Genomic DNA, 16,451 nt, shown 5'->3' with positions numbered 1-16,451 from the left:
ATCTTCACCCAGAGAAAGACATCTCATCCAGTAATAGAACTATCAGATGTAAAATGAGTCTCTGATCCCTCAATTACGCTTTTTAGACACCACCTCTGGCCTATTCTCCCCAGTTTGCATTTCAATCAATCAATCAATAAATAAAAATTTATTAAACAACTACTATGTGCCAGGCACTGTGCTAAGGCTTGGGGACACAAAAAAAGGCAAAAGATGGTCCCTGGCCTTAAGGAGTTTACAATCTAATGAAGGAACTTACAGACTAATGTTACTTGTACTCAAATCTGAGTTGTACCTTCAGAAGTTGCCTGCTTCTCTTAGGTTCTACAATGTAATCTGAGGATCCAGGCTTCTATTGCTGTAGATCAGGAGCCCCCACCCATATGCTTCCTATGAACAATTATTAGATACAATTAACCAAGTCATTTACTAAGATGCTATAGTGAGAATAATAGCTACAAAATATCTCCTCTTCCCATAAACCTAGGGTACACTCTTTCTCAAATACCAACAGCGTCTAAGAATAGTCTTAAACTTATGGGGCAGTGGTAACGAGGCACACACAGGGAATACTTGTGGCCAACCGAGGTAAGTCATAGCTCTGGTACCAAAGGGATTTAATACCATGTCCTTTCTCTTCTTGTGGGGTCATCACAAAACATCTCTTTGAACTCACTCCTGGCCCCCTCTGAATCATTCCAGGGTTCATGGGAATTTCAAAAGGCAGAGAAAGCAAAACAAAATTCCCATGAGTTACAGATGATTCCCATAGCTAGAGTTCATTTTCTTCTTTTGTAAAATGAGAATATCGGACTAGATGACATCTAAGCTCCCTTCCAGTTTTAGTATTTTATGAATTCTCCTGTCCTGCAAGTAGCCCTGGATAGAATATTCTGAAGTCCCAGAGGGTTTCCTAGGATTATGGATGAGAATGTCATGGTGAGTACATGACAGAGGAGATCAGTCACAGCTATTTAAATTGTCCCCTTATAATCAACCAGCAGTAAAGAGGCCACTGAACATTGATGTACGTGAGCTGGAATCAGCAGAGAAGTTGTTTTTAATTTATTGAGGTAAAGAGTTTTTGAGGACCTGAAAGATCAATGCCTTCAGGGCAGAAAGTTTAAAAACTGTTTCTTAAGTAAAAGGGAGAAAATGCCACACTCCCTGTCTTAACCAGTTTCCTCCGCCCCAGTCACACAACTAGCTTAGCCAGGGCACCCCATTCTCTCTGAGGCCGCCCAGTATCACTCAGGCTGGGTCCAGATGGACAAAAGCCTTCCAAGTTTGAGCAACTTTGGCTCTCTGACAGCCCGCCTGCCTCGCTGGAACTTAAAGGGCGTGTGTGAATGTGTGTATATGTTCGTGCATGCGTGAGTTTGCCCTGGGAACAAGGAAAGGAGGAGGAACAGAACAGCATCAGAATGTTGGCTGGGCTGTGGAGCATTTTCTCCCTGTGCTCTGGCTCAACCTCTTCATAAAAGCCCAAGGAGAAGGAGGTGGAGATTCCCCAACTGAAGGGGGAGGGTTTCCTGCGCCTCTCTGACAGGGGTGCACCTCTGCATTAGGGAGTGGGAGCCGGATCGGGAAGACTGGGAAATCATGCTCTTCATCTGGGCTCTGCAATTGGCTTTAGTGTTCCAGGGAGGCTTTTCTGGTGAGTGTGCTCAGTGTGGGGAGCGTGGGCTGAGGTGTGGAAAGGGAACCTTGAGGAGGAAGGGCACCAGGAGGGGCGGTGTGCCTGGGGAGAAGAGGTGGTTGTTGGGGATGGTTTGGAAAATGTGGTCATTTTGAACTCTGTGTGTGATTGTGTGTGTGTGATTGTGTGTGTGATTTGTGTGTGTGTTTGTGTGTGTGTCTGTGTCTGTGTGTGAGACACAAAAGCCCAGCTGGGAGGGAAACCTCAAACTTTGGGTCCTGTTATGAAATGTAATGGCAATACAGAAATTGAGGGCTTGCCAATGGTGTCTGCATTGTTTATTCATCTAGTAGCGATGCAATGGAAACAAAGCTGGCTTTGGAGTCAGAGGGCCTGGGTTCAAATTCTGACTCTGCCTGTGCAACCCTAGGCAAGGCATTTAACCTTGATGGTCCTAAGCTTCCTCATCTGTAAAATGAGAGGCTTGAACCAGAGGGTCTCTTCCAATTCTAAACCTAGAATCCAATAGCATGCTGCAGTTCCAAACATTCATTTTGGGGTCCCCAAGAGGAAAATTGCCTTTGTAAATTGAAGGATAAGGTGATAGTTTCCCCATACACCCATCCCCTGTGTCATACCATGCCTTAGACAAGTCACTCTCCTGTTTGCTCTCTTCTGGATGCTATTCAGCCCATCAGGGTCCTTCCTAATTTGTGGTACCCATAACAGACGTGAGACATGGTCTGACCAGGGTGCACAGAGAAAAGCCATTACCTTGTACCTGACACTGAGCCTCTTCTAATGCAGCCTTAGTTTGCTATAGCTTCCTTGGCTGCCATATTAAGCTCACAGTTCACTAAAACTCTCAAATCTTTTCAAACCAACTGATGTCTAGTTATATCTCCTCTGATTTTGTACTTGTGAAGGTGAGCTTTTTGACCCACATACAACTTTACAATTTTTCCAATTAAATTTCATCTTATTCAATCTGTTTCTGAATCTTGACTCAATTTGTGAGTCTGAACCTCAGTTTTATCATCCCAAAATAGAAATATTACCTGTAGTATTATTTTCACAGAATTATTGTTAAGACCAGTTATACATGTATATATATATATATATCATGTGTATACCTATATTCATATGTGTGAATATACATATAAACTTATACATGTATTATAGATACATATTATGCAGATAATATATTGGCATAATTATTCATTATAATATGTAATGTATCGTATATTATAAACATGTGTACACATGTGTATATACATGTGTGGTTTTGTGTGTATATAAATATATATATACATACAAAGTGTGTGTGTGTCTGTGAGAGAGAGAGAGAGAGAGAGAGAGACAGAGAGAGAGAGAGAGAGAGAGAGAGAAAGTTCGTTGTAAACCTCAAAACCATATGTAATGTCAGCTATTGTTAACAGAACTCCAGATTCTGGGAGTTAGGCTGGGCCCCTAGTCCAATTCTCACACGAAAGAATTTTCATCCTAAGATACCTAACAAGTGGCCATCTGGCGTCTGCTCGATGACCATCAAGGAGAGGGCACTCACCACCTCTTGAGGTCGCCCATTCAATTCGGAGGCAGCTGAAATTGTTCAAAAGTTTCTCCTGACAACAAGCTTAAATGGGCTTCTTTGCAACATCCATTCATTGCTTTCAGTTCTGCTCTTTGGGGCCAGATGGAAAAAGTCTCCTCTCTCTTCCACGTGACAGCGTTTCCAAAACAATTTTGTCTCCCTGAGTCTTCTTATCGCCACACTAAACGTTCTCAGCTCTTTCAGCTGATCCTTCTATGTCACGAACTCCAGGTCCTTCTCTGTCCTGGTTATTCTCCTCCAGACATTCTCCAGTTTAACAATGACCATTTTAACCTTAGTGTCCAGACAAGGCAGAAGACAGTGGGATGCCTGCTTCCATTTTTCTGGAAGCTCTGTCCCTACTAATGCAGCTCCAGATCACATTGACGTTTTTGACTGTCACATCAAATTACCTTCTCCTATTGAAGTTGCCGTCCACTAAAACCCTTATTTCTTTTTTTTAGCTTCATTCTTTTTTTAAAAAAATTAATTTATTTTAATTTATCAACAATCCATAAGCTTTTGAGTTTTAAATTTTTCTCCCCCTCCCTCTCCAAGATGGCACACAATCTGATATAGACTCTACATATGCATTCCTATTAAATATATTTTCACATTAGTCATGTTGTAAGGAAGAATTAGAACCAATAGGAGGAACCACAAGAAAGAGAAAACAAAACAAAACAAAACAAAACAGAAGAAAAAAATAGCAAATAGTATGCTTTGACCTGCATTCAAACTCCATAGTTCTTTCCTTGGATGTGGATAGTATTTTCCATGATGAGACCTTTGGAGATGTCTTAGATCCTTGCATTGCTGAGAAGGGCTAAGTCTATCAATGTTAGTCATTGCATAATGTGGCTGTTACAACGTTCTCCCGGTTCTGCTCACTTCACTCAGCGTCAGTCCATACAAGTCTTTCCAGGTTTTTCTGAAATCTTCCTGTTCATCATTTCTTATAGCACAACAGTATTCCATCACATTCCTATACCACAACCTGTTCAGCCATTCCCCAACTGCTGGGCATTCCCTCAATTTCCCAATTCTTTGCCATCACAAAAAGAGCTCTATAAATATTTTTGCACATGTGGGTCCCTTTCCCATTTTTATCTTCTCCTTGGGATACAGCCCTAGAAGTGCTATTGCCGGGTCAAAGGGTATGCACATTTTTATAGCCCTTGGGGAATAGTAAAACCCTAATTTCAAATGAGATGGATAAAGCACTTAGCACAGTGCTTGGTACAAGTTGGCACTGTATAAATGTTGGCTATCATTATTATTATTTAAATGGGAAAAGATTAATTGCTGTCTAACCATACCTTCACTATCTAATATGTGTGAAGCCAAGTTTTTGGTTTCCAAGTGCAATACTTTACATTTATCTAAAAATAGAAGAGGCTGCCCTGGGTAGTAATTACCTGCTAGCTAAAACCCTATGAACCACACTGGAAATACTAATCCCACCTACCAGGGAGACCTTAGCAGGGATTTGTGCTTTAGATTGGGCTTGTACCAGACTCCTTGTGACTCTTGACGTTCTACAATTCTGAGATTTTTGACTCTGTTGCCGGGGCCAGCCCCACCTATGATGAACCAAACAATCAATCAACAGCGGTGTGCCAGGCGCAGTGCTGGGCATTGAGGATGCAAATTCAAGAACGTAATGATCCCTGCCCTCACGGAGCTTCTGTTCAAAAGAGAAAGGCAGAAGATGGAGGACTTCACCAAGGAATCGTTAAGCTCAATGCCTCATTCACTGGGGTCCCATCCCAAACACAGACCTCATTCTCTCCCCAGAGATGTTCCATTAGTCACTGAGGACTCAGCTGCCTGCCCAGAATCTCAGTTGTTTTAAACTGTGGCTTGGACCCAGATGATGATTTTTGCAAGTCCAGCTGTGACTCTCTTGCCTGTCTTGCAATAGCAAAGAAGCAACACATGCTTTCCATTTGACTGCCTTAGGTTATGTATTTCTGTCGCTCTCTGGGTCCATGGTTTATAACCTGGGTGCGGATTTTATTTTGTCCAACATCTATTCAAAGCAAAGCCCTTTAAAGCTTCCCTGTCCCTGATAGGACATTCACATCAGGCTTTGATCATGTGGTCCTCCTATTATTCAAACTCAGCTGTGACAGGTAAGAGTTGAGGGAAGCTGGCTCTAAATAATATGTTCCTCCATCTTGACCGCCTTGTTTTTCCATAAAGAAAACATTCTAGCTCTGGGCTCTGGGCATTTTCTCTGACTGTCCCACGTGCCTGGAATGCGCTCCCTCCTCATCTCTGCCTTCTACTTCCTTCAAGTCCCAATTTAAATCCTACCTTGGGCAGGAAGCCTTTTTCAATCCTAGTTTCAATTCTAGTGCCTTCCCTCAGTTAATTATTTCCTATTTAGCCTGCATGTAGCTTGTTTGTACAGTTTGTTTTTTGTGGTTTTTTTTTCATGTTGTCTCCGCCTTTAGATTGTAAGCTCCTCAAGGGCAGGGACTGTCTTTAGCCTCTTTTTGTACCCTCAGCATGTAGCATGGTCTCTGGCACACAGTAGGTGCTTAATAAATACTTGACTGACTCCAGTACCTAACAGCGTATAGCTCATAGCATAGAAGTCATAGGATCATCACTTTAGAGCTAGAGAGGACCTCTAAGGCATCTAGTCCAACATTGCACTGATGAGGAGATCAAAGAACAGAGAAGTGAAGTGATTTGCAGGAGGTCACACAGTCAACAAATCAAGTCAATAAGCATTTACTAAGTGCTTGTTATGGTCTAGGCACTGTGCTTTCTGCTTGAGATACAAACAAAACATTCCTTGCCTAGAAAGAGCTGACATTCTAGTAAGGGAAGAGAACACATAAAAGGGAACTGAAAAGAGAAGGGGAAGGTATTCATGGGGGTGTGGTACAGAAAGTCCTAACAGAAGTAGAGCCTGGAGAGGAATAAAGAATATTTTCTCCTATTGAGCTTGTGGTCCGCTAAGACCCCCAGATCAAATGAGATAATATTTGTAGAACACTTGGCAGCTAGGTGGCGCGGTGGGTAAAGTCAGGAAGACATCTTCCTGAGTTCCAATCCAGTCTCAGACACATACTAGTTGTGTGACCCTGGGCAAGTCACTTAACCCTGTTTGCCTCAGATTCCCCATCTGTAAAATGAGCTGGAGAAGGAAATGGCCAAGCACTGCAGTATCTTGGCCAAGAAAACCCCGAACGGGTCACCAAGAGTTTTTCCTGGCATCAAGCTGACATGGCCTCTTGTAACTTTTGTCATTTCTCCTGGTTTTTCCCTCTAGGGTCGGACAGAGCGAGGTTAATTAATCCATTCCATGTGACAGCCCTTTAAATAGGTCCTTGGCCTCCAAACCCAGGCCTCTTTCCATTCTGACACTCTAATACGCAAATGATAAACTTTTATTAATAACAATAAGGATACAATGGTACAATTATGCAGCCCCTTCACGCTTCTCAATACACTTTCATATTAGTTCTCCCACTTAATCTTTACAACATCCCTCCGCAAGGCAGGTAGGACAGGTATCCTTCTTGGACAATTGAGGACACTGAAGGCAAAGGAAACTGAATGGTCCAATGTCTCGTCAGTGGCAGAGCTGGGATTGAACCCTTGATCACCTGTGATTTTTCTTTATGTCAATATACTCTGACTTGGAATGATCTTCTTTAAGCCTCGGTTTCCTCATCTGTCAAAGGGAGGTAATAGTATTTACACTACCTGGCTGGGTTGTTGTGAGTGGCAGAAGAAGCTGGGGTTACATGAAGAAAGTGTTCCTCTGGTATATATTCTGTTTATTCTCATATACATACATGTGGTTTCTTCATTAAAATATAAGCTTTTTGAGGGCAAGGAATCTTTCACTTTTGTCTTTCTATTTCTTTCTTTTTTTTTTCTTTGGTGAGGCCATGGGGGTTAAGTGACTTGCCCCGGGTCACATAGCTAGTAAGTTTCAGGTGTCTGAGGCTGGATTTGAACTCAGGTCCTCCTGACGCTAAGGCCATAGGTCTATCTACTTCGCCACTTAGTAGCCCCTTTTGTCTTTGTATTTCTAACATTTAACACAATACATAGTATATAGTAAGCACTTAATAAATGTTCCTTGATTAACGAAAAAGTGTTTTGCAAACCTTAGAGTTTTATACTAACTAGAAGCTTTTTTTTATTACTGATATTTAGATGAAGACAGAAAGACAGACCTTCCTAGACTAAGTTCACAATGAGTCAGGCAGGCCAGTCAAAATGAAGGGAGGTCATGTAAATGGGTATTTGTGGAAAGTGGGGCACTTGGCAGAAAGGTTCCCATCAGGAACACTCAAATTTGGAATTCTTGAGGTCACCAGACTCTTGCTTTTGTACCCCACCCTGTTTATCTTAGCAGAGATTAGCAGGAAAGCCTTTAGAAGGCAAAAGGGGAGCAGAGGTCTGAATCAAGTTGTCCCTGTCTGGTTTTTTGAAAGTTTTTATTGCTATTTTTTCTCTTACGTTATCTACATTTCCCAATGTGGTCCTTCCCCTTTCCCCTAACCCTCCCACAGAACAATACTTTAGCAAGATTTACCAACCTATCAAAAAAGTATACCAGTATATGTGATGCTCCACACCTGTAACCACCCTTCTCTGCAAAGAAGTGGAGGGAGGGGCTTTATGGGATCCAAGATTTAGAACATACTATAGAGGCCATCAAATACATCCCCCTCATTGTACAGAAAAGGAGACTGAGGCACAGGGAGTTTAAGGAACTTGCCCTCCATCACACATTGTGTCTGAAGCCATATTTGAACTCAAGTCTTCCTGACCCAAGGTCCAGAATGCTGTTCTATGCTGCCTTCTTAATATCTCTTTTTTGGAGCCAAGCCTGATGGTTAAAATTCTACAGGACTCACCCTCAATTGTTTTGTTCTTCTGTTTTCTAGTTACACTGTCGTAAACATTTGAGCAGACCTCTCTTATTTCACTTTGCATTAATGTATGTAAATCTTTCTGTGCTGCTCAGCATTCATCATATATCTCATTTCTTACTGCAGAGTAATATTTAGATGCCACACCTTGTTTTAGCCATTCCCCAATTAGTGGGCATCACTTTGATTCCAGTTCCTTGGTCCTACAAAAAGGGCTTTTTACAAATATTTTGGTGTATATGCCTCCATGTGCATCTAACTGGAGGCCACTCAGATTCTACAGTTGGAACAGAATGCTTTTTCAAATCCAGCCATCTGCATTTCTTACTGCAAGATAGAATTCCCAATGGATAGAGTGTGAGATTTGGAGCTAGGAAAAACTGAGTTCAAATCTGGTCTCAGACACTAGCTAGCCATCCGACCTTAAACTAGTCATTTAACCATTTTTTCAGCCTCATTTTCCTCATCTGTAAAATAGGGATGATAATAATAGTACCCACCTCACAGGGTTGTTGTGAGGATCAAATGAGAAAATACATGTAAAGCACTTTGCAAATCTTAAAACCGTATATAAATGCTAGCTATTATCATTATGATTATTATTATTAAGGTCTCTCATAGACTGTGCCAGCTTTCCAATTCCAGACCCTGCTGGAGTCTATGTTTCTGATGGCATGGTTCTCAGTCTCTGGGATGTGGCTCTTATTACACCTCACGCATTGGGGTCTGTTTCCCATCAGGATGTGGCTTTCATTTCTTTTGGCTTCCATTAAAGCCCTACTCTGGTGCCACATCATGCCATGGAAGGGATAGTGGGTTCTGGAAGTCTAGGCCAAGGGAACACAAGTTTTGGCAGGTTCTGCCAAGCCAAAGGGTTCCCATTCCAGGATGGCAAGAGACTATTGTTGGCTCTCTGGTTGTGGAGCAGCATAGCTATGTTCAGAGCTCATCAACAGTGGTTTGGCCACTAATTTTTCTGATCACAGTAACTCATGAAGACCATGTACTAATTTAAAACGAGGAAGGATTTGAGGACTAGGTCGATAATAGAAATTCCTATGCTACAGGACACCATTGATGCTTAAAATATTAAGGGAGGAGGGACTCAAAGAGGAAAGGTAGGGTACAGGAGTCCAAATAGCTGCAGTGTGGAGTGATGCTTTTCATCTGGTCTCCCTTGAACTACAGAAAGGTACTAAAGATTGAAATTTTGATCCTTTCTTTTTTTTCAGCCAAAAGCAATAATATTAGGCATACTTTTTTCAAATTTAAAATTTTTACAGATATATTTTATCTTTATATAACCTGCACTTCTGAATACATCCCTTTCCTTGCCTCTCCCAAGGCAGCCATCTCTTGTAGAGGGATATGGACTGGTCCAAGCACTTCATTAGTATAGAAAACTCCCAGGTGAGGAAACTCACTCTACCAATGGAGGTTGGCATTTACTCTGTAATTTATATACTCAGAGTTGCCTAGAGCACTGAGAGAGTGAATGTCTTGCCCAGGGTCACAATCAGTATGTATCAGAGGTGGGATTCAGACCCAAGACTTCTTAGACTATTCCATAAGACATCTCTGCATCTCTTGTAACAAAGAAAAAAAAAGGTTCATCAAAACTGACCAATGTATCAAAAGAGTCTGATAATGTCCCACACCCATGGTCCCCAACCTCTGCATAGAAAAAAGGAGGGAGGGGGTATTTTTGAATCTCTTCTTTGAACTCAAGCATGGTCCTTCACTATACTGTACAAATTTAAATTTAAGTTAAAATTAAAATTTAATTCAATTAATTTAAACAACCTAATTACAGTGCTTTTAAAATTACAGAGGTCCCCCTGATTTACATTGATATGTTAGTTTTATGGTCCCACTGATTTCTTTCTTCATCAGTTCATATAAATCTTCTCATACTTCTCTGAATTCTTCCAATTTCTAATGGAGCAATACTATTCCATGATGTTCACATATTTAGTCATTCTCCACTTGTTGGGGCACTACTTTGTTTTCATTTTCTTGGCTAGCACAAAAGGTGCTGAGCAGTTCACATCTCTTTCAAGTTTATAAAGAGCTTGCCTTTCTATAGCTCTGTGAAGTAGGCAATGTTACTATGACCATCCCCATTTTAGAGATGAGCAAATAGAGTCACAGAGAGGTTAAGTGACTAATCCAAGGTTACTCAGTAAACATCAGAGCTGAGGTTAGAGCTCAGGTCTCCTGGGTCTAAATCTTTCCAGGATACCCAGCTTCTAAATGATGATTTCATTTGTGTAGAATCAGAACTAGCCAGTGGTTGCAGACCTGGAGACTCCAGAGGGATTCATTCTCACTCCTCCCAGGCTCTCTCACAATTTTTGGTTCTGTTTGAAAGCAACTGGGTTGGAAGGGAAAAATATGTACATATACACACATACATACTGTATATGTACACCTATACAATGCATAAATACACTCATAATATGCATACATAAATATATGTATGCTAAATATAGACATATACAAAAATGTATATTAAAATACAAAAAAGTAGCACAGTGAATAAATCCCCAGCCTTGGAGTCAGGAGGACCTGAGTTCAAATCCAACCTCAGACACTTGACACTTACTAGCTGTGTGACCCTGAGCAAGTCACTTAACCCGGATTGCCTCACCAAAAAGCAAAAACAAAAAAAAAAAACAAAACGAAAAACATACTTTGAGAAAAGGTAGTGCATTTTAGATTTTAAAATACAGTGCAGGGGCAGTTAGGTGTCGCTCAGGAGGACCTAAGTTCAAATACAGCCTCTGACCAAGCACTTGACACTTAACTAGCTGTGTGACCCTGGGCAAGTCACTTAACCCCGATTGCCTAAAAAGGAAAAAAAAAAGCAATGTAAATATGTGTTAATTATTGTTAAAATACTTAATAATAATAGTTAATATTTGTATGCTGTTTTTAAGATTTGCAAAGCACTATATATATATACATACATATATATTATCTCATCTGATATTATATTTAACCATAAAACTATAATTATACTGAATATATTCTAAGGCAGGAGGATCCAGGGAAAAGTTTATGGAACCTGGAAGTGGGCCAGTCAAGGTGTGCTGGGGGTGGGGTAGCCAGGAACTGCCAAAAGTCTTTAAAAAAAAAAAGTGGCTTTGCATTTTCATTTAGTTATCTCATACTCTAGTTTTAAGCTAAAAACATCATGCTAAGCATAAGCATTGTGCTTAAATTTAGTTAAGGTGTTGTTTCTTTGGTTAAATGAATTAAAAATAATTTCCCTGACCTTTGACTGCTCTGTCGAGTTTGCCTTTAAAAATCAATAGATAAAAGTCTCCAGTTACTCATCCTGATGAAATGTCCTGCCCATGTCTGTGGTCCTATTATAAGCAGGGATGTTGCTGGATGCCAGAAACATAGGAAGTAAGATTATTGGTGAATTTTTCTTTGATGATTCAAATGTACCTCAGAATCCCCAAGATCCCAAGGGTCATCATTTTGAAAATCTTTGTTGTTTATTCGGGGCTTCAGAAAGCATTCTGATTGTTGGAAGATGATTTAATTCTGGATAAAGGGGACTTAGGGCATCTAGGTGGCACCGTGGATAGAATGCTGGCCCTGCTGTCAGCAAAATCTGACCTCAAACACTTACTAACAGAGTGACCCTGGACAAGTCACTTAATCCTATTTGCCTCAGTTTCCTCATCTGTAAAATGTGCTGGAGAAGGAAATGACAAACCACTCCAGTATCTTTGCCAAGAAAACCTCAAAATAGGGTCACAAAGAGTTGGACACGACTAACTGACTTAAAAAATAACAACAAAGGGAACACTTGAGTGCTTTTTTTTTTCTGACAGGAGTAGAGATGATTCTGGGAAAGTCAGAGAGGATTCTTTCTGACTGAACTAAGGTCTCCTCTTCCAGGGAGAGCTTGTCCAACAAGCAAAGGAGAGGAGCAGTAGGAATCTGTTTCTTTAACAGGATGCAGCCAATGAGAGAATAATGGGAGGCTGCAGCTATGCCTCATTCCCTCCCTTTTGCTAGAACAACAAGGGTGCCCCACCCATGGCAGCTGTCCAATCTGAATGTCTGGCAAGATATATGAAACCAAGAAAGCAGCCTACAGAGCCCAGAATAAGCAATTTTCAAATGGCCAGGAAGCTGGAGAGGAAAGAGAAAATAAGAGAGAGGCAGCTTTGGCTGAAGGCAATTGGGACAGGAAGGAACTCTGCCCTCAGCAGTGACTGTCATCTCTGTGCAAAGTCCAGTGGCATAAGTGCTGCGCAAATTATTGAGAAAGGGACTGAGCCCCTTTTCTCCTAGTCTGCCCTAGGGGCAGAAATTGACCTCCAACCCTAACTGAACTCGGTAATGAATTTCCCTGGTTTTCCCTGGGTTCTTCATACATGGTACTACATCTTCTACCCACTGGCTGTCTCTCATACCTGGTATGTACTATCCCCTCACCTTTACATCAGAGAATCCCTAATTTCTTTTTGTAAAGATATTTTGCTTTTTTTGACATTACAAACATTTACAGATTCCCCTCACTTTATGAGAGGTCTCTTGTACCAAAGTAAATGTAATAATACAGTTACCTTGTCTGAAAGGGAATGCTACATTTCACATTTGTAGCAACTCTGTCCCTAAAATGAATGGAAATCTAGTTTCTCTCCTTTGCATCCCCCACCCCCTTGGGGGAAAAAAAGAAAAAGAAATTTCTTGTAACAAATATGTATAGTCAAACAATTAATTCCCTTCATGACCGTACACATATGTGTGTGTGAATCCATATACATCTCGACATGGGCGTATATGTATTGCATGCAAAACACATGAATAGATAGATACAACATATACACGTACCTATACGTATACATGAACATATTCCATACTCAAAAGCCATCACGTTTTTGTCATGGGTACCATGTTTTATCACTGGTCCTCTGGAATCGTGAATGGTCATTGTATTGATGAGTGTTCTTACAGCTTTCCAAATTTCAAGATTCACATGAAGCACCTTCTACAAGATGCCTTTCTTGACACCCCCCCCTCAACTGCTAATTAGTTTGTATCTATTTGATATATATTTAAATATGTACCTGTGTCTTCCCCAGTAGAATCATAGCTCCTTGAGAGTAGAGATAGTTTTTTCTTTGTATTACCAGGACCTTCAGAGGTAGCTAGCGGGTAGAGCTCTGGGCTTGGATTCAGTAAGGCCTGAGTTCAAATGTGTCCAGACACTTGCTAGCTGTATGACCCTGAGCAAGTCACTTAACCTCTGTTTGCCTTACTTTCTTCATCTGTAAAATGGAAATAATAATAGCATCATAAAGTTGTTGTAAGGATCTGTAAAATGGGAATAATAATAGCATCACAAAGTTGTTATGAGGATCAAAAGAGATAATATTTGTAAAGTACTTAGCACAGTGCCTGGAACATAGTAGATACTACATAAATGCTAGCTATAAGCTATTATTATTTTTTTGTTGTTGTTGTTGTTTTGGGGTTTTTTGTTTGTTTTTTAGGCAATTGGAGTTAAGTGACTTGCCCAGGGTCACACAGCTAGTAAGTGTCAAGTGTTTGGTCTGAGGCCGGATTTGAACTCAGGTACTTCTGACTTCAGGGCCGGTGCTCTGTCCTCTGCGCCACTTAGCTGCCCCTATAAGCTAATATTATTGAGAAGCACAGAGGAGTTAATAAATTATTGGGGTTTTTTTTCATTTTTAATTGACTTCTTAAGAGTCAGAAGGTACCATTGAGGTTACCCAACCCAGCGTTTTCCTTCCATGGGTCTACATTTCTTTTTTTTTCTTTTATCAACCTCATTGATAACACTCCTCTCCCTTAAAGCTTTACCCACCTTCCACAGGAAAAAGAAAACTCAAACCCTTGTAACAAAGAAGCACAATTAGCAAAACAAATTTCTGTGTGTGTGTTGTGTTGGAAAATATACATTTCTGGGGCAGCTTAGTGGTGCAGTGGATAGAGCTCTGGTCCTGGTAATTCAATTAGAAGGACCTGAGTTTAAATCTGGCCTCAGACATTAGCTGTATGACCGTGGGCAAGTCACCCCAATTGCCTTGCCCCACAAAAAAAAAAAGAAAGGAAGGAAGAAAGAAAGAAAGAAAGAAAGAAAGAAAGAAAGAAAGAAAGAAAGAAAGAAAGAAAGAAAGAAAGAAAGAAAAGGAAAAAAAAGATTCATGTTTCCTTCCACACCTTGAGCCCTTCAGCTCTTCATCAACAGTCCTCTGGCACTGCGGTTGGTCATTATATTGCTCTTGTATCTGTCACAGTTGTTTTTCTTTACAGTGGTGGTATTACTGTATGAAATGTTTGTTTGGTTCTGCTCACTTCATTCCGAATCTGTTCATATATATGTTCCCAAATTTTTTTCTGAAAATGTCACTTCAGTAATTTCTTACAGCCCAATAATATTCTACTATATTCGTATAATACAATTGGTTCAACTTTCCCTTGTTGATGGGCACTTCATAGTTTCTAGTTCTTTGCCACTACAAAAAGAACTGCTATCATTTTAAATTTACTTATTTATTTTTGGGACATATGGGTTCTTTTCTTCTTTCTTTGATTCCTTTGAGGGGGAGGGAGGTATAAGCCTAATAGTGTTACGACTAGATCAAAAGATACATACAGTTTAGTGACTTTGGCAGCCCAGTTCCAAATTGCCTTCCAGAATGGCTGTGCTGATTCACAGCTCCACCAGTGCTGCCTGTTTTAGCCCCTTCAACAACTGTGACTTTCATTTTTTATCATCCTTTCCAATTCAAAGAGTATGAGGCAGAGCCTCAGACTTGTTTTGATTTGTATTGCTCTAATTATCAGTGATTTGGATCATTTTTTTCATGTTTATCATAATTTGGATTTCTTCCTCTAAGAATTGCCTGTTCATCTCCTTTGGCCATTGATCTATTGGAGAATGGCTCTTATAAGTTTGAATCAATTCCCTCCGTATATTGGAAATGAGACCTTTATCTGCCCTTTCCACCTCTAGCTCTGGGATCTATAACCAAATCAATATTACCACTGTTTCTGGAGAGTGTAGATCAATTGATACTCCTGGAGTCCACTGGAGATAACAAATGCCAGCATTTGCAGTTTGCAAAAGCTTTGCACATACTGCCTCAGTTTATGCTCACCACCACCCTAGGGAGGCAGGTGCTGTTATTAACTGAAGTTACGTGATATGGACAAGGTCACAGGGATAGTAAGTGTCTGAGGCTGAATTTGAACTCAGGTCTTTGGAGTCTAATACTCGGTACACTGGGGCACCTAGATGCCTCTAATCCAAACAAATTTTTTGGCTACCATTACCCTTATGTGTTATGTCTTCCTATTAAAATGTAAACTCCTTGAGAGTAGGGATGGTCTTAATCTCATATTTGTATTAGCACAGTGCTTAGCACAAATTAAGCAATACTTTTCCTTCCTTCCTTCCTTCCTTCCTTCCTTCCTTCCTTCCTTCCTTCCTTCCTTCCTTCCTTCCTTCGTCCCATGAATATCACATCTCTCTTCTAGAGATTGGTGGCCCATCTGCTACCTCTATCACAAACCTCAGCTGGCCCATTCCTGCCCCATCCCAGAGTCAAAGGAGATGACAGTTTCCACACCTTCCCCTACTCCATTGCTACACCTTCTCCCTTTGTCTGTCTTCTTGTCTTTCTTATACTGCTGTCAAGGGTTGAGAGTCAGAGAAATGGGAGACATCAGCAGCAATAACTGCCCTTGCACCATCCTCAGGGAGTCCCGACAACTTTGAGACCACTTATATCACATCTTCAATGGAGGCACCCAGGGAATCAGGGATGCTGGGTACTCTTCTGGAAACCTCCCTGGAGAGGCAGCCTGGTGTGTAAAAAGGATGCTGGATTTGGACTCTGAGTTCAAATTCCTACCTGTATGACCTTAATCTCTCTGGGCTTTAGTCTCCCCATCTGTAAAATAAGAGAATTGGACTAGATGACTGAGAAGGTCCCTTCTTATGCCAAATCTAGGTTCATGTGATCTGTTCTAAATCTAAACTAAATTTAAAAATAACATCAGAAGAAAGAAGTCGTGGCTCTGGAGGCAGAGAACTCAGGTTCAAATTTTACTTCTGATAACATAGCTGGGGATAGCAAGATCATAATAATAACTAATATTTATATAGTTTGCTTTTTCCTCCACTCCTCTCGTCTCCCCTTCCCTCTCCCCTCCCCTTCTTTCCCATTCTCTCCTCTCCTCCCCTCCCTTCTCCTCCCTGCCCTTCCCTCCCCACCTCCTCTCCCCTTCTGTCTCCTCCCCTCCTCTTCCTTCCCATTCC

General features: G+C 40.9%; 1 protein-coding gene across 1 annotated transcript in view; it reads left to right on the top strand.

The window, feature by feature from the left end:
- Positions 1-1,365: 1,365 nt before the first annotated feature.
- PLAC9 (placenta associated 9) overlaps positions 1,366-16,451 on the top strand; it is a 33,068-nt gene continuing 17,982 nt past the window's right edge. Inside the window, exon 1 of the mRNA XM_021006185.2 lies at positions 1,366-1,657. Within this exon, the coding sequence (XP_020861844.1) occupies positions 1,603-1,657 (55 nt within the window). The 5' untranslated portion in view covers positions 1,366-1,602. The remainder of the gene's footprint in view (positions 1,658-16,451) is intronic.

Source organism: Phascolarctos cinereus, unplaced genomic scaffold, assembly GCF_003287225.1.
Source record: "Phascolarctos cinereus isolate Bilbo 61053 unplaced genomic scaffold, phaCin_HiC Scaffold_3;HRSCAF=262, whole genome shotgun sequence".
In the NCBI taxonomy this organism is placed as follows: Eukaryota; Metazoa; Chordata; class Mammalia; order Diprotodontia; family Phascolarctidae; genus Phascolarctos; species Phascolarctos cinereus.
Note: the sequence above shows the minus strand (reverse complement) of the source record. Positions and strands in the feature narration are given on the sequence as shown.